We start from the raw sequence: 25,331 nt of genomic DNA, 5'->3' as shown, positions 1-25,331 counted from the left end.
TCTTAAAAGGGCAAAAGCAGACGGTGTCCATGGTTCATGGCTTTAGTGAACTTTCACACTGGTTGATTTGATCTTCTGAAGTGAAAGACTTTTTCTTATGTTGATGAATGTTGGTGTGCATCATGAGTGCTCCACAAAGTAATATAGAAATTAACTTACAAAGTCACACTGCATTTTACATTTTTATCTCGGAACTAGATTCCTGCCAGCAGCTATCACCCTCCGGAACAAGGCACTATCATCAAAGTCATTTTTGTTTTTATCTAAACAACAACAACAAAAAAACAAAACAAAAACAAAACAACAAAAAACAAAACAAAAAAAAAACAACAAAACAAAACAAAACAAACAAACAAAAAAAAAACACAACAAAACAAACAAACAAAAAAAAAACAAAACACTACAACATTGCAATTTCTCTCTGGGAATAATGAAGTACTTTTTATTTCATTATTTTCTTTTTAATTTCTATTAACGCTGTACGTTATATAATGGCATTGTGATGTCCTCTTTGGACTGCTTTCCATTAAGAGGCTGGCAAATGAATGTGTTGGTGCAATGTGGAAATTACCAACCAGGTACTTTTACGTAACATTTTGAAATGACAGTATAACTGCTCTGGACCTAATAACATTTATCCATCACTTTAAACAAAGTCATAACTGCAGCAGTCACATCAACAGTCCTTGCTCATCATTTGTACTGTTTTAGTTCTTTTTTTCTTTTGCTCTTACATTTCATTTACAGCACTTTGCTCAGCTGTTATGTTGTTTTTCAAGTCCTTTAGAAAAGGTATGGGATGGTAACAGACGCATTACACAACAGTGGGTTAATTGCTGTTCAGAGAAATCCAACAGATCACATTATTGAATAAACACTAGTGCTGTTCAGACTTTTCTCCTCCATAATTTTACTTACAAATTAATTTTACTTAGGGTGACTATATGAAGAGTTTATTGATGTATCTCACTTTACAAATGGTAAATATCATGCATACAAAGCAGCTCTCTCTATCACTTTCACAGACATGCTTGAACATTAAAAGAAGAAGGGACATATATCTGTCACTTTAACAGATCAATAAAACCACTAATGTTATGAATCTCATCTCTGAAAATGGCTTTGAACTAAGGAGTCTTCTTCATATGGGGTCATGGACAAAGCTGCTTGTCTGAAGGACACTGTGTAAAGATTTTTACATTCCTTCCAGGCTGTAGCGGATGAAAGTGACAGTGTCATAATCCATCTAATCTACCGTGTGATTTGGTGTATTCTGGTTCTGATAAAGGCCATTTTATTCAAACTGACTCTCCATCACGATCTGTGCAGCTTTTTGCCTGAAGCTGCATTAATAATGTAGTGTATGCTCTTCAGGTTACCCACATATAACCAAACATCTGCTTACCACTGCAAAGCTTTTCAGCTGTTGTGGCATGTGTTCTTCTCAAGTGACTGCTTGAGGGAACAATTGGTTACATGTGGAGGTTGAGACTGGTATAGTAGCATCATGTTCATTTGTTTCCATTCATACTGGAAAGCCCTCATTTCTTTCTTTTTTTCTTTCTTTCTTTCTTTCTTTCTTTCTTTCTTTCTTTCTTTCTTTCTTTCTTTGTTTCTTTGTTTCTTTCTTTCTTTCTCTTTTGGTGGGACGAATTTGTGCGCGCGTGCACACACACACACAGACATATACACCCAACACACAAACAAACAACAACAGCAAACCTTAAAGGAATCTTTTCCAAACAGTTATACTACTGTGAATTTTATTTGTTGTTTTCCTTTTTGTTGATTGATTATCAATAGGGTGGTGGTGGTGGGTGGAGGGGCATCTAAAAAAAAATGGGATAATGTTGCTAGGAAACCATAGCATGAGGACATTTATCCCAAAGTCATGCAGTAGCCCACATGCATCGAGATTCATTGAGGTGTGTGTGTGATTGTGCATGTGTAACCCCCCCTCCCCTCCTCACTGATGTGCCTGTGTGTCCTTGCTCTTGCTCATTGTATAAAGCCGCCAGCATCTCCTTCATTCTGCTCTCTGCCGTTTCAGCTGAAGCACAAACCACAATCAACTCAGCTCAGCTCGGAAGATGAACAACGACTGATGCTTGGGCTCATTTCTCTCTTTAAATACAAAGCGTTTTGTTAGTCGTAGTTTAGTCAGGGTTGTAGAGCAAACATTTACTAGTACACTAACTTCAGTCCTCTCTGAATAATCAAATTACCTGCTTTCTACCAACGAAATAGCCCTGAATGGAAAGAGGTTTGACGCTCTGGGATTAACAGCCGAGGAATGAAGACAAGTGAAAAAAAGCTGAACGGTGGATTTTTTTGCCTGTGACAGAGCTCACAGAACACATCTGTCTGCCTCTCGGCGTACACTCTGCTTTTTTCTGGAGGAAAAGTCGGAAAAACAGCATGCTTTAGCACTCGGAGGGGGATATGGTGGCACCAGAGTGCAGTTTCCATCCAGCTTGCTCTGAAGGAAAGATGCTTTTTGTTTGCTTTCCGCTCCTCTGTATTGTTTTCATAAACCAATGAGTACTTTGTCACAGTGAAAAAAGATGTTATCCCATTGTGTCTGACCTGTTGTTGTCTTTCATTCTCTCCAGACCTTTACAAAAAGAAAAAAAAAAACCTTACAGACTTTTCATCATAACTGTTTTCTTTCAATCTTCTATATTTCTCTTTCTAAATCCAGTTTTCCTCTGACTTGACCATCTTTGTTGTTTTCTTGAGTCTGTACCATTTACTGCTAGAAGTTTCGTTCTTCTGTCACACACTTTTATTTAGCTTTTTTTCTTTTTCTTCATATTGTATTTATTTGTTTCCTCCATGTTAAACTATCAGTCTTCCTCTCCTCTTCTTCCCCTGAGGGCAAACTGGACCCAGTGCATGGATACTACACACATTCTTTTATAATTGCCATCTCAGCCTCTATTTCTTACAAAACCTGCTCTTCTTACTTGTTTTCTCACACTACAATCCACTCTACCCTGACACAATGTACTCCTCCGAGGAGCTGTGGAACTCCACTGAGCAGGTTGGAATGAACGGATCCGAATCAAACTCTTCACAGGAAAGACATTTTGATGACATTGAGGGAGAAGGAGATCAGCATCCTTTTCTCACTGATGCCTGGCTGGTCCCTCTCTTCTTCTCACTCATTATGCTGGTTGGACTGGTGGGCAACTCTTTGGTTATTTATGTCATTTCAAAACACAGGCAGATGAGAACAGCCACCAACTTCTACATAGGTGAGCAAAAACAACGTTCATGTTTGTATTTCTAATTCATAGAAGTCTATTAAGAGAAATATGGAGAGAGAAACTGATAATGTTAATATCTGTGTGTGAATGGAATATTTTTAAATGTCTGTTTTATGCCATGTAATGAATTTTTACACCCACAAAGGATTCACATGGAAGTTCAATGCATTTTCCTTGGATCTTCAATTTACCCTGTTACTACTTAACAATGTGTCTGTTGTAGGCAGTTTTCACTGTTAGCAGAAGAGGCAAGTGCTCAAATGAAAAATCTGATGAAAAACTGATTTTCCTGAGTGCAGGATGTTTTTAAAGGAAGCAACTCTGATAACTATCTGCCTTGGGAATTTACTGCATACAAACTGAAGTTATTCATTTGTGCAAGTTATCCATTATCAGGAACCCATGACTGAAAATGTGCCTCAGTTGATTGAATTTCTTTGCAGATGATGCCAAAATGATTCATGATAAATATAATATTGTTATCCAGGCAGAAATTATATTGGAATTATGCAATTTCTGATTTTATCTCCTTTTTTATTATAATTTACAAGGTAATTATAAATCAAAGAGAAGAGTACCCATCCGTTAACCTAGTGGTTTTTAAAATGGGGGTCAGGCCCCTAATTGGGGTTGCAAAATCATTTCAGGGGGTCACCAAATAATTAAAAAAATATATAGCCTACTTTTATTAAACAAATTTGGGATTTTTACTGGGACTGTCCAATTTAAACCAATAAAGAGATAAATCTTTGAAATTAGCACCTTTATCCTCCTTATTTATGTAGATTCTGATAGTTTTCCAGCGTGAACACCAGCGTATGTTATCTTGGGAGGTTTGGCTTAAAAAGTTTGAGAACCACTGCTTTAACCCATTGGTACTAGATGTCCTGTGGGCGGGACATGACAAATATATATGTATTTTACTCAGTCTCCCATTCAAGTACGTGCCTATTATACACAAGCTAAGATTTTTGCCATTTGAATGAAGCATACCATTCCAGGCTACAATCATAACTGTAGATTTAGTAAACACTCATATTAGTCACAAATGTAGCTTATTTTTGAAGCCATACTCTACCCCAGTAGCAGATGTTACTGCAACACAAATGCTCCTGTTACATCAGCAAGGGGCCAGTAAAAGTAGTCCAGCAGAATCGTTGGTCCACAACAAGTCTTTTATCCATAAAAACCTGTCTTAGGTGAAAATTGAAGGATCTTAAGGGGTTAATAAGAAGTTTGCCATTTTCCCCAGATTACACATCACTGTGTATTTGGGCAAAATAATAAATCTCACATCTATCTCAAACATTTTCATCACTTTTTAGTCACTTTGGATAAAAGTACTTGCTAGAATGATATTGACAAATTTTATGACAAATTTGAACCATATCCTCACTTTTTGACAAAAGAAAGTCAATGCTTGTTTCCATCCAGGATAGATTTAATGTTGTCTACTCACAGCCCAACATCATGACCAATAATTAAAACTTCTTCAATACCACTGGATCACCAGCAACCCATCCTGGAGACACGGGACTGCTGGTGGTAATAGTGGTATAGAAAGGGTTAATAGTAGTGTAACCCTTTATCACCCTGTTCCTTTCAAAGTCTTGCAGAAATTGTCATATTAATTGTTTTGGTGTGTTGTTACTTAACAATTAATTCTTCAACTGATCAACATAGCCAAAGATGAAAGCACAGTGTTATTACACTTGTTTGTCCAGCATTAAACACTCTAAAACTATCCCAGAAAATGTTCTTACAGTGAATGATTGTGGCTTTTGCAGACTAAAAGAGGTATGTGCTGTTCTCCCCACTGAGAGTGCAAAATCGCAAACTGTTACTGAGTGCTGGAAGCCATTTAAATGATTGCATTTCAGTGTGCAGCTGTGCACTTGCTTAGTCCAAGCAGCCAATAAATTCTATACTTCACACACACATCCAATTCAACATATCTGCCATAAATCCTAGCATGAGGATACTTCACCTTTTTCCAGTTTTAATAAAAATCTTGACCTCCTGATTCCTTTATATTCTGCTTTTAAGGTGCAATTTCTTTCATAATTTCTTTCACGCCTTAATGCCTGCTGAATCATATTTGATACATAGGCTAATGTTTGTGAAAACCTTTGCTTCGCATGATCTTGTTAAAGGGCAAAAAAAAATACTTCAGATTAAAATAAAAATGGAATTTTCTGTTCACTATTTCTTAGGTCAGGCGTTAAGGGGTTAAATTGGTCTTCTTGAGTAATAGTTCTCCAGGCTTTGCTAAAGCCTTAAGTTTTTCTTTTTTAGTTTAGTCCTTGAACTTGACCATTTCCTGAGGAATGTGTTTATTTGTATGTTAAGTTACAAAGCACTAGCATAAATAAGCACCAAATTCCAGAAATTAACCAGTGCTGTGTCTACACGTGACATTATAGTCATCTTAGTAAAGAAGCCATTTTAAAAAGTGTCTCACAGGTTTAACATAGGTCAATAGTGTAAACTGACATACTGACAACAGGTAAAAGAACAGTTATCTGCTGGAGTTGTTGTGGAGCTATTTCTGCTAACATGCAACAAGCTATTTTTATGGTTTAGGAGCTTGAGTTGGTTTTGCTTACTTAGAATGTTTATTGCAAGATGATGTTCATGGATTAATATTATTTAAGGAATCGATAAAGAAATGTCAAAATAATGTTTGGTTCCAGGCATGGAGCTGTGCCTTCGTTTATGTTACACTAATGTCAAAATTCATTAACTGTGTTTCTGCTGTCTATTTTGCTTTTATTGATCTATTAGGTTCAATTTCATAGGAATAAAATATAATCATAGAATTACAACATTCATGCTCCTATCATAGGTTTCTTTTGAGTGTATTTAGGACACACACATTTGGCTGATGTAGATGTGACAAGAATTTGATCTTGGATAATGTATACCAAGGCCACAGCGCTGAAACAGTTTAATATTCAACATCATTTCATCAGCGTCTGCACCATCTGCTTATCCCCCAACATAATGATCCAGCAACTATCATTTGATTAGATCAGCCATTAAAACAAACAGGGTGTGCAGCACATTTGTCAGAATGATAGAAAAATATGTAAAGGAGGAACCAAAGCTAGACTCTAAAGGATGTTGCTGTAACATTCTGATGGTGTGCAATCTGAATAGCAATGTACATTTGTAATGAAGGGTACTGAGTATCTTCTAGACACCTGTGTGTGTATAGGTGCTGATATGACCTTGTGGAAGTCAATCAGCACTTTTGGGCTTTATTTTACAAGAAAGAAACAGAAACCATCTGCAGCCCATCAACAGTAATGATCTGAAGTAGACACTCAGTACTTGACATCAGAGTCATCAGTCTGAAACAAAACAAAGCTAAATGTTACAACCTATTGTGAAGGTAATATCATGTTTGGAGGAAACTGCATGAAACTAGATTGCATTGTGCAGATATTGCAGGACTGCTAAGCATCATCTTACGCTCCACCTAACTGGGCTGAAAATCTGTTGTAGATTTTTTACAAAAAAGGAAAACCAAAATATTCTCCTCAAATCTTCTATTTTCAAAATATTGTTTCTTTTTCTTCCCACTAAAAGTGGGTTCTATTGTGATATTAATATAGATTTATCAATATGTAGAAGATATTTGGTCCTTTGCAGAAAACTGACCACCAAAGGTCCTACCAAATGTAACTGAATATTTTCATTATAAAACTTTACCAACAAAAACATTTTGACTTGTCTGATCATTATTTATATGTATTAATCATGTGCATGTGACCTCACCGTGCTTTGTCCACCATCTTGGGGGAACCTGCCTACTGTTTACATACTTTCAGGTTTCTCACTAATAAACTATGTTAAAAATATGTCTAAAAACATGCTAGAAAGAAACGTTCTTTCTGCACGTTTGCAAGAGAAGTGGAGAGATGTTACGATGTAAATAAAAGCACTAATGAATAACATTTACTTATAAGCTGCTGAATGAGCTCAGATTTAGATGCGTTGCCACCTGTTTCAGTGTCACACATCAGTTCTTAAATTCATACACCTGTCATTAATTTAAAAACTTCTAATCGTTAACAGCAAATGCAGCCATTTCACAACCGAACGAGGAAGACGTGCAGAGTCTTTCAACTGTCAGCTGCACACCATCAACTTCCCAGCCGCTACTACATGAGAGACAGGGTACACCTGGACACATCACCAGACCATCGCTGGGCTAACACAGAGAAACAAACCAACACTAACTAACTTATGGATACTTTCGGCTGTGGGACGAAGTAGGAGAGAACCATGCATACATAAGAAGAACATGCAAACTCTAAACTCGACCCCCCCCCAGCCTCACAATGCAGATATTGCAACCTGTGATGTAATAGAACATGAAAAAACACACTGCTATTGTGTTATTGTGTTACTTCCACAGCCTGGGATGGTGGTGAGATGTGTTTTGGCTGGAGTCACTGAACAATCCATATGACATTTACCTCCCACGTCTTTGTGCAGGAGCTGCAGAACATTACAAACTGTAGATCTAACATCCTGTACATCATGTTGTTTTCTCTCTGTGCAGCAAACCTGGCAGCCACCGACATCATCTTCTTGGTGTGCTGTGTCCCCTTCACTGCCACACTCTACCCTCTCCCTGGATGGATCTTTGGCAACTTCATGTGCAAATTTGTTGCCTTTCTGCAGCAGGTAAAGAAATCACAATAACAGAAAAAAAATCCTGTTTTTATACATTTTTTATACCATTCTGGCTCATCATATTGTTAATAATGAGAGTAGCTGCGTGTTTACTTCTCAACAGAAAGTGCAGAGTAGTTTATAAATGTGGAAGAAGAAACTGACTTTGTTAGAAATGCATCATTTGTAGTGAGATTTAACCATGGTGCTTAAGGACTCATCTAAGGCTGTCATTTATATGAAAGCATCTTTTGTTCAAATGATAATCTGACTTTTTAAAAATAAGTTTTTTTTACAACACATAGCAGATGGGACTTTATGGCAAAGTGGACATCAAATATGATGTAGCCCCTATAGAAACTGTCCCTACTTCCAACATGAAAAGCTTGTGTCAGCGATCTGCCACTACCAGTTGGGTCTGCTGTAAGTGCAGGTTCATTACTCAGGCATCATAACGTCATCTTCTTCAAAGAAGAAGCTCTAAGTGCTGATGGGAGGGCTGGATTTAAAATCTTTTCTTTTCAAGAGACATTTTCTGTATTTTCTTTCCTTTTCTTTTCTTTTCTTTTCTTTTCTTTTTTCTTTTCTTTTCTTTTCTTTTCTTTTCTTTTCTTTTCTTTTCTCTGTGAGCTGAGAGAGCCTGAAAGTCCACATTGCAGTGAGTCCAGGCTTGAGTATTGACTTTTCGTCATTTACCACCTGTCATCACTTTCTGCTCATATAGGGTCTCTCCATATAAAGGCCACTGGGACCTGAAAAAACAAAAAGCTTAAAAAAAAGAAAGAACTTTGTAGTCTGACATTACCACACTCAAACATGAGGAGCAACCTGCACTTTGGCATTCATTTTATACTTTATGCTTTTGCCCTTTAACAACGCAACAATTGAACTTTCAGAGAGAGAGGATTCTTTTCACAACTTTTAAAAATGCTGGGTAATATGCTTCTGCCTCTTCAAGCATACATTTCACAGCATGTTAGCTGAGTAAAAACATTTAACACAGAGGAGCTCTGCACTACTGAGTCTGTGAGCATATTTTCAAAATTAGTTTTAAGACAGATATTTGAGCCCAATATATATTCAATTGTAAGCCATACAACAACTAATATTATGTATTGAAAATTAAAGAATCAACATCTTACTGTCATCATGGTCACACTCTTCCCCTTTGATGCTTTTATTGCTAAAACATTTTGTTTATCTATTATCTTTTTTTATATATATAATTTATTGTCACATTTATTTGTCCTTATTTTAAAAATAGTGTGTGCCTTATTTGCTTCAGCTCCCTGCAGACAGGAAAGATTGTAAACACTGTCACATCACCATCTCTGGAAAACCTGTATGTCCAAAAAGTGATGCTATGGAAACACACTATGCATTCAAACCCAACAAAACATGCTATCAGTAAAGAATGTGGTATGAGTTGGTAATGAACACAGTTCTGACGCAGAAATATGTCTTTAATTTACAGTATGATCCATTAAAAACACCACTCATAGCATTCATAGCCTTAAGAGAAGAAATTGTTTAAACACTTCTGAATGGACAGTGACAGTGCCTTTCATTGCTGACACTCTGCTGACTAACTGACTCACTATTACCACTGAATCAGAGAAGTTAAAAGTGAGACATTTAAGGTCAGATGGCAACAGCCGGGTAGAATTCTACAAAAGCCAGCAGGATTGCATACAAAAACTTTTTCTTCTCTTTGTGAGCTATACTTGATGTTAACCCTTTAACACTCATTTTATCATGTCATACATAAAGTTTCAAATTCTTATTTTATTATCATGTGCTCAAAACTGATGTATAGATGAATCTGGCAATTGTTTTGAGAGTTACGCCGACCTGTGGCTCTGTCATTACTGTGTTGGTGAGTCCTAATTACTTTGTATCAGCTACTGCCTGCTGCATTGTGTTCCCCCCGATGCCAGCAGGCAGGATAAATATGATTCTCATTTCTTTATACTCTGACATGCACTGAAATGTTACCACAGCAATGGAAGAGGGTCTGTTTCTGGTGTTTGCCCAGATTCTTCTATACCAGGGATTCTCAGTCCTGGTCCTCTAGGTCTGGTGTTCTGCAGGTTTAGAAGTTTCTCTGCTGCAACAGTCAATCTATTGGTATTTAGCAAGCCCTGCACAACTTTCTTTCTAGTTGTGCAGGGCTTTTCATTCTAGTTGTCTTGTTTTCCAAAGGAATTATTTCTGAAAATGAAAAAGTGATGAATAGAGAACTCCTAAGTTGCAGAAGACCTCAAGATTGTAGTTTTGAAGATGGCTGTGTTCAGGTCCGCCTGTAGTTCTTTGTTGTAAATTTGTTTCTCATATGTTTTGTATCCACTAGGTTTCTAGTGTAAACTGCTCCAAGTTGTTGTTATTGATAATTATGCTGTTATTGTGGGGTTATTTGTTAAATGTCGCGTCAGTATGTATGGTTTATTAATCATTATTACCAAAATTGGCTAGTGTTTTTTATGGTGCATGTTTTTGCAATTGGTTCGTGATTTTCTAGTTTTATACGGCCTAATTGTAGATGCTCACACACTGGCTTTTTAGGAGGTGTCTATTTTTTCTGAGGTTGGTGCTGAGGGAACGCCAACTGCCTGGTAATGACATTACCCACTCTTGGAATTCTGAGATAACCTGAATTTACTATGGGTATGAATCGGGCATGTTACATCAGGGAAACTTCTAAAACCTGCAGGACAATGGCCCTCAAGAAACAGGATTGATGATCCCTGGTCTTTACAATCTGATACTTGTTTTTTGCCCCCTGGTGGAAACCTTTGTTTTTCATTTGGATAAATTACAAACTAAAGACCAGATTTCAAAATTTTCTTTCCAATATTTCTTGGATCAGGCGTAGAAAGGTGAAGTACTTTTCACCAAGAATCCTAGTCTTTTGGTTTAGTGATGGCAGTGTACTATTCTGGATTCAGGCAACTTGGAAATGACACTTTGTCCTTGTGGATAAAATTGCTATAATTAATGAGCTTGTTACCCACTAAAGCCTTTTATTTAAAATGGTTCTTTTCCTTTGGAAAGGAACAAAAGCACCATGAGCAGGAGGCTTTACAAAGTCTGTGACTATACAGCTTGTTCAAGGTGGGAAGTAGCATAAGTAGTGTTTAACTGCATAGTGTGTAACAATGATGATGTGGAAATTTTTCTTAAAGATCCCACATCCCACATTATGCAAAATTCACTTTCTAAAGATTTTCTAACAGTCAGATGTGTCGTCATAGCCTGTGTATGAGGCCCAAAAATGACCTCTCTCACTTGCTTGTTCTACCTTTTAGCAAATGTGTGCTTAAATGGATGAGTCTGAGATTTCCCCCTTTTCGAAGGGAAATAACCACTCCCCCCATTGACCTGCCCCCCCAGCTAGTTGAGCCTGCCCTCTGAAATCACTGAACGGGCGGCAACAAAAACTGGATCCTCTCCCAGAGAGGGGCGTGGAGTGGGCGTGGACAGGCACCACTCATGAACATTTAAAGGTTCAGACACAGAAACAACCCGTCTCTGTAGAGTTTACTTGAGCCATTTTTGGAATGGCTGAAATTAAAGACCAAGACTGATTTTTTTGTGGTAATACACTTGAAAACAATATTGTTGGACCTCTGACACCCATACGAAATTGTTGAAAAAATGTATAATGTGGGACTTTTGACAATGACACAAGAGGAAGTGAGGTAAACGTTTCAAAAGACAGGTCTTTAATTCTGATTATAACAGTCAGAGGAACACATGTGGCAGTCTAAGGAGTCTTCCACCCGGCAAATGGCATGCCCCCGCTTATATACATCTGGCCTCCATCTCTGAGTGGCACACACATCACACACAAGCCAGGCTCCCATGGAGAACATCACATTCTTAGACATAATATCAATCAGATGGTGAGTAAAAAATAACTGAGTAGATATCAATAATCAAAATTATATGACAATGGATAGGTGGGAATTCAGATCTTGAAGACCACATTCCTCTGCTAGTCTATGGTTCAGTCGTGCACTAAGTACTCCTTATATGCTAAAGAAAAGCCCCCATAAACCTGAACTAGAAAGGCTACACTGTTAGCAAAGGTCAAACAAATTTATCAAACTAAGTTAATAAAAAATTCTCAATATAACTGAAATTAAAGTTTTTTTACCTGGATAAATAAGAAAACGTGATTTCTTTGTGATTCATAAATCAAGGCTAAAAAAATCATTTTAATTTCTTTTTTTCTATTGAAATGAGGCTAAAAGGGGTTCTTATTCAATATAAAGATATAGCCAATTAATCATAAAATCTGCCTGGTTCCAAAGGAAAACTGATGACTTAAAGAATATTTCCAGCTTGTCAGTATGAGAAGTAGGCCAAGAAAAGAGGCAGACATGTGTACTAAATACATTTTTAATCAAATAACAGGGAAGATATCATTTCAGTTGAGCATGCAGATCTGGCAGCTCGTGAGCGTGTATTTTGTCAAATACTGACTCTTGGTTTGAACTCTCGTATAGATAAAGCAGATGTCACACAAGCTGCTCGTTTCATTTTTCTCTTTGGTTACGCAGCCATCTTTTTCAACTGTTTGTAATGAGTTTCCTGCCAAGAACCCTGTCATTATTTTTAATGCATGCACAAAAGAGACGGGCAATTAGGTTTTAAATGATTGTAATGACACTGGAGAGCTGACCCGTCTTTCAGTATTACAGTAGTTTTGCAAAATTTCCACAGTTCAGCAAAAACAAACAAAGGTAAAAGGTTACTAAATTATATCATGCCAGCTGTGTTAAAGCAAGGCTATGAACTACCTTATATATGTGTGGTAAAATGACAGCATTAAGGAGAATATATGAAGGCTTAAAAAGTGTTGATTATTGAAAGCCACTTCATAATTACTTAAATTATTTAATCACTTTTCAGGTATGCATAGGTAGCAGCTGCAGGGATTTGTTGTAGAATATTTGTGTCTGTTATGAAAGTTTCATTTTCATTTGCAGCCCACAGCACATGCGGAAAACACACTGCAATCTAGATCTAGGCACACTCTTTGGCATGATGTTCATGATGAACAATGAATCTACAAACCTAATCTTGTTAAATGATATAGTTTTGTACCACAATAAAATTACAACTCAAGTAACACATTTCTCACACTTATTTGTCACACCAATCACATCAGTGGAGGACGTCATATCTCACGGATCTATTATAGTAAAAACCAACTACGAATAATTAGAATTTATATAAAGGCATGCATTATATGACAGAAGAGCTAATAGCTTAGCAATAACTGGGTGATGGCACTGCAGACTGAAAATATGGTTTATGTGCACGCATACAAGAAACAGCTCAGCAAGGGAAGCAATGTAGCTGTGAAGACTCCCACTCTGAGCTAAAGTAAACACAAATAATGCAAGCCTACTTTTTGACTTTTAACAAAGAGCCAATTATGTTGCCATATAATAAATTTATTGACACATTTACTACCAGCCCTAAAAAGTTTTTTTCAACCTGTAAAAGTTATGGTTTCTGTGGTTTCCATTTTCCGTGATCTGGAGACTACTGTTGGTGGACTACAGAGTTCCAAGGTAAAAAAAAAAAAAAGGATCAGCTGTGAGGTTGACTGCTTGTTTCACTCATTATACATCTTTCACTACATAAAAAGCAAATTACGAGCGACATCCTCATATGAGGATGCAGAAAAAATCTGTTTCTCATTTCAGAACAACTTTTTTTTCCCCCTCAAAATCTACCTCCTGTTCCCATGACGATGCATAGGTTTCTGCATATTTGGGCTCTACTCACCAAAATGCCCAGAAGAATTGAAAACTGCACACAAAATCAAAATTTGAGTCTTTGAAGGTAGAGCAGTGGAATTTTGAATAATATTTTTCCCTCCAAACTGAACACAGAAAAAGGACATACTATATACTGTGTCCCACAATGTAATTAAAGAACAGTGATGGATGGATGGATGGATGGATGGATGGATGGATGGATGGATGGATGGATGGCTGGATGGATGGATGGATGGATGGATGGATGGATGGATGGATGGATAGATAGATAGATAGATAGATAGATAGATAGATAGATAGATAGATAGATAGATAGATAGATAGATAGATAGATAGATAGATAGATAGATAGATAGATAGACTCTGGTCCCTGTTATTAAGGACAAAGCTGGTCGAGTGGGTAGTTCAGACAACTACAGGCCTATTGCCCTGGCTAGTATTTTGTCCAAAGTGTTGGAAAAGATTCTGTTAAGTAGGATCCAAGAGCTAATTAATACCTCAGATAACCAATTTGGATTTAAAACTAAACATGGTACTGACTTATGTATCTTTGCTTTGAAAGAAATTGTGAGAAAATATAGGAGTCAGAACTCTACTGTGCTTATGTGTTTTATTGATGCGTCCAAAGCGTTTGATCGTGTCAATCATAAGAAGCTGTTTATTAAAATGAGTCAGCGAGGTGTCCCTCAGTACATACTGAGAATACTGGCTTATTGGTACACTCACCAGGTTATGCAGGTGAGTTGGGGGAGTAACCGGTCAGCTCCATTCGGGGTTAGTAATGGAGTGAAGCAGGGAGGGATTTTATCTCCTGGTCTCTTCAACCTGTTTATGGATGAACTGTCACAGAGACTAAATGCATGTAAAACTGGCTGTAGTATTGGCCTGACTCTTGTAAATCATTTAATGTATGCAGATGATCTTGTTGTATTCAGTCCTGGTAGTGCTGGTCTCCAAGACCTTCTCAACATCTGCTCTGAGTATGGCATGGAACATGATATCATTTATAATGCCAGTAAGAGTGTTATTATGATCAGTAGAACAAAAGATGATAAAGGGTTGACATTTCCCCAGTTTACATTATGTGGGAATACTCTGTCTGTTTGTAACAAATGTAAATATCTAGGTCATGTTATTACTGATGATCTGACTGATGATGCGGACATCTATAGACAGTGTCGCCTGGTGTATGCACAGGCTAACATGCTCATCCGGAGGTTTGGTCCATGTACAGATGAGGTGAAAAAGACATTGTTTAAAGCTTACTGTACACCTTTATACACTTCACATCTGTGGTCAAATTATAAAAGAGCAAGCATGCGCAAATTGAATGTGGCGTATAATGATTGTCTCAGACTTTTACTGAAGAAACCGAGATGGGAGAGTGCAAGTCAGTTGTTTGTGTCATCAGGGCTTAAAACCTTTCAGGCAGTTTTAAGGAATTTGATGTATACATTTATTTGTCGTCTCAATGACTGTTGTAATTCTATCATAATGTGCCTGACTAATATAAGACTCAGTGTTACACGCTACCAGTCTCAGTTATGGAGACACTGGTATAGATGTCTTCTGTAGGGTGTGTGGTGTACATTTATCAAGGCCTGCCCTAAGTAAGTTTTTTTTTTTTTTTTTTTCTTGTATTTTATTGTATTTTTGTTTTGTGTTGTGTGTTGTTTTGGACTACGAGTCTGTAATAAAGTTTGATGATGATGATGATGATAGATAGATAGATAGATAGATAGATAGATAGATAGATAGATAGATAGATAGATAGATAGATAGATAGATAGATAGATAGATAGATAGATAGATAGATAGATAGATAGATAGATAGATAGATAGATAGATAGATAGATAGATAGATAGATAGATAGGGAACAAAAGATTTTTTTTGTTTCTCCAAACCAGAGGAACCTTATAGCGTCTGTCTGATGGCATCAGCTGGAAAGAGTGATGGAGGGGGTGTGATGAGTCCTCTGTGATCTGGGAGACTTTCTTTATAACAAAGTGATGGTATAGTTCAGAAAATGGTATTTGTGGTAACCCAATAATTTGTTGACCTGACTGACTATTTGAGAGAGTTGGGTTTTGAGAGGAAGCCATACCAGGATGAAATACTAGAGGTGATAATGGATTCTGTGAGTGAGGTATACACTGGATTTAAAATGTGTTTGTTAGCCTTGAAAGTCCTCCATTTCCTCAGCAGGTGGTCAGCCTGTGTTCCCAGTTATTTATAAACTGGTACCTCTTCAGTGGGGTTACCCTGGATACTAAGTGGGGTAAAAAATTCTCCCTACAGCACAACTCCTTGGTTTTACAGTATTTTGCTCCAGAAATTAAAGTCTGATCTAAATCACTGACACTGGCAGTATCATCTGTCAGGTGTGCCACCAGGGCCAGACTCATCCTTCTCTGTCTGAGGTGATGGTATTACTGTACACAGAAAACAGGATGGGAGATAAAACACAACGCTGAGGAAGACCTGTGTTAGAAATCAACTTGCATGATGTAAAACCACTTTAACACCTATTATGGTCTGTCATTTAACCTCTGAATCAATAAAATCAATGTGGGGTGAACCTAAAGGCCTATAAGGTGATGCACTATATCTGTGTGTACAACCTTACGAGCTGAAGAGAAGTCCTTTAAAAAAATTTGTGTGTGAGTGAGCGAAATCAAGTTGTTTGGTGATGGTGTCTAAGAGTGTGAGGGTAAGCAACTTCCATAACCCAATTTGCCTTATGTGCAAACTGAAAGGAATCTAGTTTGTGAGACAGCATGTTGACCTGGAAGTCATACACAACCCATCCCATGCACTTACAGAGCATTAAGGTCAGGGCCACTGGTCTGTAGTCCTTCAGGTCCTTTGGGTGAGTCTTTTGGGGGATTGGAAGGATGCTGGATTCTGTCCACTGGTTGGGGACACACCTAGAAACCAAGATATGTTGAAACAGTTTGGTCAGGGCTCCCTTTTAGCTGAGTGGAGCAGTCTCTGGGACTGTGGTGCCTCTGAGACTGCCTGGGCCAGAGGTTGACTCTGCAGGGTGTAGGTCACCAGCTGTCCCTTGATGATGAGGAATTCGTGAGGAGAGATATAAGGTGGGAAGGCTGGTTGATGTGCTGCTGGTGTTAAACCAGGTGAGGAATGTATTGAGCTGTTCTACAAAGGCCATGGGGTCTGGAAAGTTGACCATGGCAGGTTTTGGGGTTTTATCCATCATCAAGATCAGACCCTGCCATGCTTCCCTTACTTTTCCTGTTCTCCACCTTTTCTTTGTAGTTTATTTGAGCCATCTTTGCCATCCTTCTGAACTCCTTCTCCAACTCCTTCTATTCTACAGAAAGTATAGCTGTTTTCTTTTCTGGTAAGAATTTGTGTTGCCGTAGGTGGGGATTATAAGCAGAGAGACTAAGGAAAATAACCCAAGCTGCTTCACAGAATTGCTGAAGAAAATTCCACTAAAATCCTTTACCTGAGGTCAATTAATACACTTTTAAGTGACTAAATTAGACATTTCATAATTCAGCAAAAGAATAATGCAGAAACACAACTATGGAGGTCAGTGTTTGGTATTTTTCATTTTTAATATCTTATTTAATCATTTGGAACATAGAGTCACATGTGTCCCACAATAAGGAATAAATAAAAATGTGAAAATACAAAACATTAGAATAATAAACATTTACATTAATTTCCACTTTTTCTGCACTTTTTATTTTGAATATATATTTGAGTATATTTTTATATATTTCAAAAATGCATGTTAAATAGAATTTAAATTGCTTGTATTTTTTAAATGTTTTTTTTTTTATAAAGCTATTCATTTCTGTTAATTTATATTTCTCATTTTTTGGACTCTGGATGGGATTTAACTGCATCATTATAATCTGTTTTTTCTGTCTATTTCAATTTTCTTTATTTCTCTTTGAGTGCAGAGGTAATAAAAGAAAGGTCATTGCTTTCATAGGCTAAATCCAGTAGAACACATACATTGCTCTTTGTCTTCACAATACTGTGATACTTTGATTCAATTTATAATTTACCATAGATGTTTAGATTAGATTAGATTAGATTAGATTAGACTTTATTATCTCACAGTGGAGAAATTCACTTGTTACAGCAGCTCTTGTTATAGAATAAAGTACATAAAATATTCTTCTTTTTTTTGTGGTACAGTCAGTCTCCTTGCCTGGTCATAGGTACAAGATCTCTGATGAGGATGATCTGATAGGTATTGGCTTTAGCCTTTCATGATTACACAAGTTTTTTTCCCTCTTGCCTTGCCAGGAAAAGTCAATATACATGTTAGAAATACAGACTGGTGTATACACGTGCCAAAGATATTTGTGTAAACTTTCCATGTCACAAGCTGATTTTGATCCTCTCTAGTTTGCAAACATTATCTGTAGCTGGTAAGAACAGAACATTGTTTCATTTTAGTAATTACTGGTTTTCCCCTGATGAAATATTTATTGTTTAACCTACTTCTTGATGATAATATATATATTGGTAGCCAGAAACCATGAACACATGTAATTTGATGTTATCTAATCAACTTAGACTTTCAATAATTCACAGACATTGCTTAAGAATAATAAAAGCAGTTTACAGATGTGAGTCAAGAAAAAAATCCTGATAAAGCTTCAAGTTTTCACCTCTTATTTAGGGGTGAAGAATTAAAGATGAAAGTTAATCTTTTAAGCATGTGGGTCATAGGCAATTCTTCTTCTCTAAAAACCAGGGGCCATATTCTTAAACATTCTGAGAATCCTCTCAGAGAGCTCCTAAAACTTCCTAGCAAGGAGTCTTAGCTTAGGAGTGATTTCAGAACATTTTCAGAGAACTCTGAGCAAGGACTGGACAGAAACACCTATCTTAGTGAGGAGGTGAGGTTGACCTTGTTGCTAGGTATGAGTCATCATTTCAAAAGCTGTGATTGGTTGAGCCTAAAAGCTAGATCAGGGCTACTCAATTCGGTCCTACGAGGGCCGCAATCCAGCAGGTTTTCCATGTATCCCTGCACCAACACACCTGAGTCAAATTAATGAGTCATTGTGTAGAACCTGATTGGCTGTTAGAGCCACCTAATTTGACTCAGGTGTGTTGGTGCAGGGATACATGGAAAACCTGCTGGATTGCGGCCCTCGTAGGACCGAATTGAGCAGCCCTGAGCTAGATACACCTTTGGTGACAATGGGCATAGATTGGACCGTCAAATCAATAAACTGAATCATAGAATCTTATCTATATGAAAACTGTGTAATTATAAATCATATTTTACATAAAAAGAAAAACTGTTAAATGAATAGTAAGCTATACTTTAAAATTATCCTACAGAATGTGTAGAAACTCAGACCCACTTGCACAGTATTCACCTGCTGATACTTATATTTATTTGCTTACATTTATTCACCATGCCAGCAATTGTTGCACTTTCAACTTTAAACATTTCAACTCCATTTTGTATGAACGAGGGTAAAATGGCTCAGCTTCCATCAATGTCTGTGATTGGTGACCAGCCTATAAGAAGCAGCGCTAGTTGACACTCACAAACCAGAGAACAGCAATGGAGAAGAAAAGAAGAAAGAAACCCAACTAGACGGAGGGACAGTGTTTGCTCCTCGCTCAATTGGTCAATGAGCATAAACGTGTTTTGTGAGGTATATTTCACAAAAAACCACAAATATGATTCCTGCACAATCCAGTCTGTAATGTTTAATTAATTCACTGTCATCCAGTGTTGGGAGAATATCTCTCCTGCCTCTACTGTCCATCATTTTGTCCTCTGCTTAGGGAACTCTTAGGCCACTTAAAAGTCCTCTTCCCTGCTCTTAACAGATCTCACCTCAAGAGCTCTCTTAAGAGCTGGGATTCTTCAGGAACAGCTTTTATCTTTAATCTTTAGGAATATGGGCCCAGATCAGACAAGTGCAGCCTGAGCTACTTTTTACTCTTGCTTTGGACTTACCCATTTTTTCTTTCTTTTTTTCATGAAATTAAACATGGTTCACTTTTGTAAAGTGCAAACTTTTTCCAAATCTAAAGATAATAACAGAATACAGCAGAACCATATAAGATATTAAAGAATGGAGTTTCTAATGCACAATCTTCAAAATTACAGGACTGTGGAAATAATTTCCTCAGGAGCCTCAGGACTGAACTCTTCACGACCCCTTTCTTTTATTTCTTTCTCATCCCTTTGAAACTGTGCTGCTTCGAACCTGAGGAGGGTGGGTGCTGGCCTCATAAGCACATAAGATGAAAAAGCTGAAGCCTAGATGAGAGATGGACAAAATTAGATCCCATTTGGAAGGGAACATAAAGAGAACTTTTCACCATAACTTTGGTATCCCAAGATCATATTCCTGAAAAGTTTAGATTATTTTACCCATTTGTATAGCATTCTAAGACTTTAGTAGGTAGTGTATATAGTGTTGGGCTTGTTTCTGTTAATTTATCTCACTGAAAGCAAATGTAGTTGTGGTGGACTGAAGCACATTAATACAGAGTTGGGTTGTTTTTCCCCAGCAACACAATGACTGAGATTAAAACAAATGTATTTATTTGGCAATTCTCATTCTGAGATTGACACTCTATCAAACAGTTTGATGTTGGAGTCAAACTGCACACAACAATTCTTCATCTGCTCTTCAATTATAGTGTTTCTCATTAAGTTTAATTTAATCAAACATCACTAAACCCCATTAAATTGAAAATTGGATGATTTGTTCATATGTAAATTAAATAATACTAATCGCAAATGCAGTCTCCTTGCTTCTGGACTTTATTTGGAATGCCTCCTCAGTTCTTCCCTCACTTTAACCCTCACATTTATCACTACTTGCTGTTCGGATTATAAGTATCCTAGTTAATTTGCACAACAAACCTCAGAAGAATAAAACAAAATGGTGTTAACTCATAAACTAGCATAACTGAAATGTGTTGTGTAGTGGGGTTACCGCCTTATACTGTGTGGCTGTAGGTACGGCCATCACAAGGCAAAACAGCCTACCCAGTATGCCATATATTTATAGAACATCAGCATGACCCATAGCTTATTTAGTTATGTTGCCAACAGAAAGACAGACAAACTGGTGCCATCTAAAACATAAAAAAACAGCACTGAATGCATGGGACCTCTACCAGAGCTGCATCGATGCCAACATCAACTGAAATCCAGCCTTCCTTCAAATCCTTCAGGGGGGCGGCGTGGCTCAGCAAGGTAGAGCGGTCGTCTTGTAACCCAAGGGTTGCCGGTTCTGTCCTCGGCCAAGGCGAGTTCATGTCGAGGTGTCCTTGGGCAAGACACTGAACCCCTAATTGCTCCTGATGGGTCGTGGTTGAGCGCCTTGCATGGCAGCTTCCGCCATCAGTGTGTGAATGTGTGTGTGAATGGGTGAATGTGATTTATAATGTAAAGCGCTTTGGGTATCATCCCAGGTACAGTAAAGCGCTATATAAATACGGACCATTTACCTTCAAATAATTGACAAAAAATATATATACATATATATAATTTTGTTATATGTTAGCTGATAAGCTGGTAAGCATTTGCCATTTTCTATTTGAAATACAAGGACACAGTAATCCAACCAATCTAACCAATTAATTATTTATTAATTTAAGGTTTGTCTAATTCTGAATGATAAAAAAAGATTCAAAGAGGAAAAATGGCCTCTGTAAATGGCCTTTATAATTTTTGTGTTGTTTTGATAAATATCACTCTAAAACACAGGGTATGATGTGGTGCTGTCAGGCAATGTCTTCTCTGTCGGGACGTTGCATCAGGCTTAACTACCATCTCTGGCTCAGCCATGCATGCATGCATACTTCTGGCTTGTTTTCTGTTTGTAACTGCAGCAATTGTTTGTATTTTTTTTAACTTCTTAGAAACTAAACATGTTTCAAAACTTTTAGAAAGCAGTAACTCCAAAACTTGTGCTCATCTAGGCTCTAAATATGTCTTTTCTAGCTTTCTAAATGGTCTTATTATATTAAATATTATATATTGGTTCTGATTTTGTTTTTTTGATGTGATGTCTGTCCTACATGTGTGTTCTGGCTGCAAAATCAATTTACCTCTGGGGACAATAAAGAATTTGAATTTGAATTTGAATTCAAATTCTCTTTAAGGTTATCTTCTTAGGAGAGGGCTTGCAGGTGATTGTACTTTTGCATGGTTCATATTTGCTTTTAAAATGCCTTTATTACAAAATTTTGATGTTAGATGCACTGTCATGATTTAGAATTTAAGTGTGTGTTTAGTTCTCTGCTTCCAGGGCTTATACTATACCGCTGGTATCTGAAGTGTTATCTGAAAAAACCCTTATGAATATGAAAAAAATGAATCCATCATAATTTTGTCTCTACTCACAGCATTTGTTCTTGGAAACTAGTCGTTTACAGAGTACAGGGATGGATTCATAGTACATGTCACTGTTCTTTGTACACATTTAAAGGACATAATGTAATTGTATGTAAACGCTATGTTTCCCTGTCTTTTTTCATAGGTGACAGTGCAAGCCACTTGTATCACCCTGACTGCAATGAGCGGGGATCGCTGCTATGTGACAGTCTACCCTTTAAAATCTCTGCGCCACCGCACCCCAAAAGTAGCCATGATTGTCAGCATCTGCATTTGGATTGGTATGTTGTGACATTCTCCACATTAAATAATATATTTGCTCAGTCACCACAAAGTTGATGAGAACCCAAACCACTTTTTCACAATATGTGTATAAAAGAAATGACCTATGCAACTTTAATTAATGTACATTTAATCCTGCCCAGGTTCCTTCATCTTGTCCACTCCAATTTTAATGTACCAGCGCATAGAAGAGGGTTACTGGTATGGTCCAAGACAATACTGCATGGAGAGATTTCCATCTAAGACTCATGAGAGGGCATTCATCCTCTACCAGTTTATTGCAGCCTACCTGCTGCCTGTGCTCACTATCTCTTTCTGCTACACTCTTATGGTGAAAAGGGTTGGCCAGCCAACTGTACAACCTGTAGACAACAATTACCAGGTATGGACAAGGTTTGTTTTATTTAATGTTTAACTTTGTTAGAAAGGTGTGCAAGCACCTACTACTAGTACCTTTCAATCAATTAAAAACTAAAAGATCTTTTCTCTTTACAATGTCTTTGAAATAGTCTTTTAAGTTATTTTTGGCTGAGTTGGCAGTTCAGTATCAGTAAAAGCTCAAAGACAGCCCTGCACATAAGGTCTTTATTTCTACAATTGTCTCTCAGTGTAATACCTTGTTTATTTAGTGCTAAACCAACTACTTTAATGTTTTGAACCACTTTGAACACTAATAAGATGTACTGCATGGTCTGTTTAATTAACATTGTCTGGCAGAAGTGTTTTCAGGAGTTTGTCAGCACAAAAAACTCAACCAAATAGAGAGTAAAATACATATCTGCTTGAAAGAATAATGGCTTCAAGTTGGCAATTATGTATGTGTTAACAGTTGTAGCGACATTGTTGTGTTACAACTTGTTTAAAAGCAAAGCAGCACATCACATTTAGGTAATAATTTATGATAGTAATTATCCATTTTGAACATATCAGAAAAAAACAAAACAACAACAAGCAAAAGAAAGCAAGCAGATGAACGGTCCACCACGTTCAAACACAAGCTACATTTAAGCTTTAGAATTTGATTTAATCAAGGGTTGCACCTGAAATGTTACACATTAATATCATAATAATTGATGTTACATTTATTACATTTTGCTACATTTATGTTAATAAAGATAATTAATGGATAATTATGTCCACATGGAAAGATGTATTTGTTGGGGCATTTAAAAGCTAAGCTACAACAAACACAGATACATACCAGCAGAGCATGCTTTCCATTTCTAGTTCACTTACAATTAACATCTACAGCCAATAGGAAATGGAATTAAAAGATATTCTATTTTGTAATTCATGCTTGCTATATTTGCAGTGTATGAAATGATCAAGCACCAGTAATATTAAGCACTGGTGGTACTGAAGTGGGCTTGAGGGGGGATCAAATTCTGCTTGGGCCCCAAAAAGGTTTAGCCAGCCCTGAATATAACATTTCCGGCATTAAACTGGTAATTGTCCCTTCTGTACATTCGTGCCACATTAAATCTATCTATGCCTAACCTCTATTTAATATGTTGTTGAGGTTGTGTGTTCTCAAAATACAACACTGCCATCAGTGTGAATTGCTAAATGCTAGTTTGGTTGGTGAGTAAATTGTACGCCTAGGTAAATAGAAAGCCGGCTCCCAAAAGACCTCGTGCTGTGTCCACATGTTCTTATGGAACCATTAAGTACATTTGCATAATTATAATTTAGAATAGTTGTCAAACCAAATGATAGACCTCAGGGTGGCTACATCCGGTCCAGAGTTTCTCCAGTTGCTACTCGTGCTGAATAAATACAGGAAACACAAACAGCCCAGATGTCAAAAGTGAGTGAATAATGCAAAGGAAATGCAAACTTTCAAAAGCTTGTCTCTTCTGGTCTCTTCCTCAGGTCAACCTCCTTTCTGAGAGAACAATCAACATCAGGAGCAAAGTCTCCAAAATGGTGGTGGTCATAGTCCTCCTCTTTGCCATCTGCTGGGGTCCCATCCAGATCTTTATCCTTTTTCAGTCCTTCTATCCGACCTACCAACCCAACTACACAACATATAAGATCAAGACGTGGGCTAACTGCATGTCCTATGCCAACTCTTCAGTCAACCCTATAGTATATGGCTTCATGGGAGCCAGTTTTCAGAAGTCCTTCAGGAAGACTTTCCCCTTCTTGTTCAAGCACAAGGTCAGAGATAGCAGCATGGCTTCAAGGACTGCCAATGCTGAGATCAAGTTTGTTGCTGCAGAGGAAGGCATCAATAATAATGGGGTAAATTGATTCTGATTATTAATTGCAGAACAAGTTTATCCCAAACTCTGAGTAAATTATGGATGTTGGCCATGAGTTCAAATCTATTTTCATAGGGACAAAATAAGCTTGTTAGACACCAATTATTTGAACATAAAATTATTTCAAACAGCACTTTTCCAGACATTTCTACAAACATTATTCTATGTATATGTTACTTGTGTTATTTTGTGTAAATATGCCTGTAAGTTAAGCTTTTTATGTATTTGTCCAGACTCTGTGTGGGTGTTTGACCAAAGCAGAAAATTGTGTTTTCAAAAAGTGCCAACTGAAGCAATTTCCAGTGAGAAATTCATTTATTCCATCTCCACCCCATAAACAACTGAGAAGCAGACATTAAGGTTCAAAGCTAATGCAGTTTAATGACATGATACATTTTGGGATTTGTGAAGTCTTCAAATGTCAAATAGCAACATTCACGGCCATTTGGGGTTGAATGAGTGACGGAGCTTTCATTCATGGAAACAAAGACAGAATGTTGAAGAACACTGACTTTGTTTAGCACAAAATGCTACCTTTTCATTGTAAAGCTTCACCAACTGAGCTACCAAATAGCAGAGAGACTTTACAGATACAGAAAAGAGACACAAAAAAAGATGATGTTTGGGAAATTACCAGTGCCCACGTTGAAATCTAATTTAGATTCGAAGCATCTA

General features: G+C 37.3%; 1 protein-coding gene across 1 annotated transcript; it reads left to right on the top strand.

Moving 5' to 3' along the window:
- Positions 1–2,054: 2,054 nt before the first annotated feature.
- On the top strand, positions 2,055–25,229 carry kiss1ra (KISS1 receptor a). The gene is made up of 5 exons (XM_041993382.1): positions 2,055–3,257; positions 7,840–7,964; positions 22,256–22,391; positions 22,536–22,774; positions 24,265–25,229. Exons 1-5 carry the CDS (start codon positions 3,005–3,007, stop codon positions 24,643–24,645), a joined length of 1,134 nt encoding a protein of 377 aa, XP_041849316.1. The 5' UTR covers positions 2,055–3,004; the 3' UTR covers positions 24,646–25,229.
- Positions 25,230–25,331: the final 102 nt, after the last annotated feature.

The sequence above is a fragment of the Melanotaenia boesemani genome, chromosome 8, assembly GCF_017639745.1.
Source record: "Melanotaenia boesemani isolate fMelBoe1 chromosome 8, fMelBoe1.pri, whole genome shotgun sequence".
In the NCBI taxonomy this organism is placed as follows: Eukaryota; Metazoa; Chordata; class Actinopteri; order Atheriniformes; family Melanotaeniidae; genus Melanotaenia; species Melanotaenia boesemani.
The sequence above is the reverse complement of the archived record's forward strand: the minus strand, read 5'-3'. Positions and strand labels throughout refer to the sequence as shown.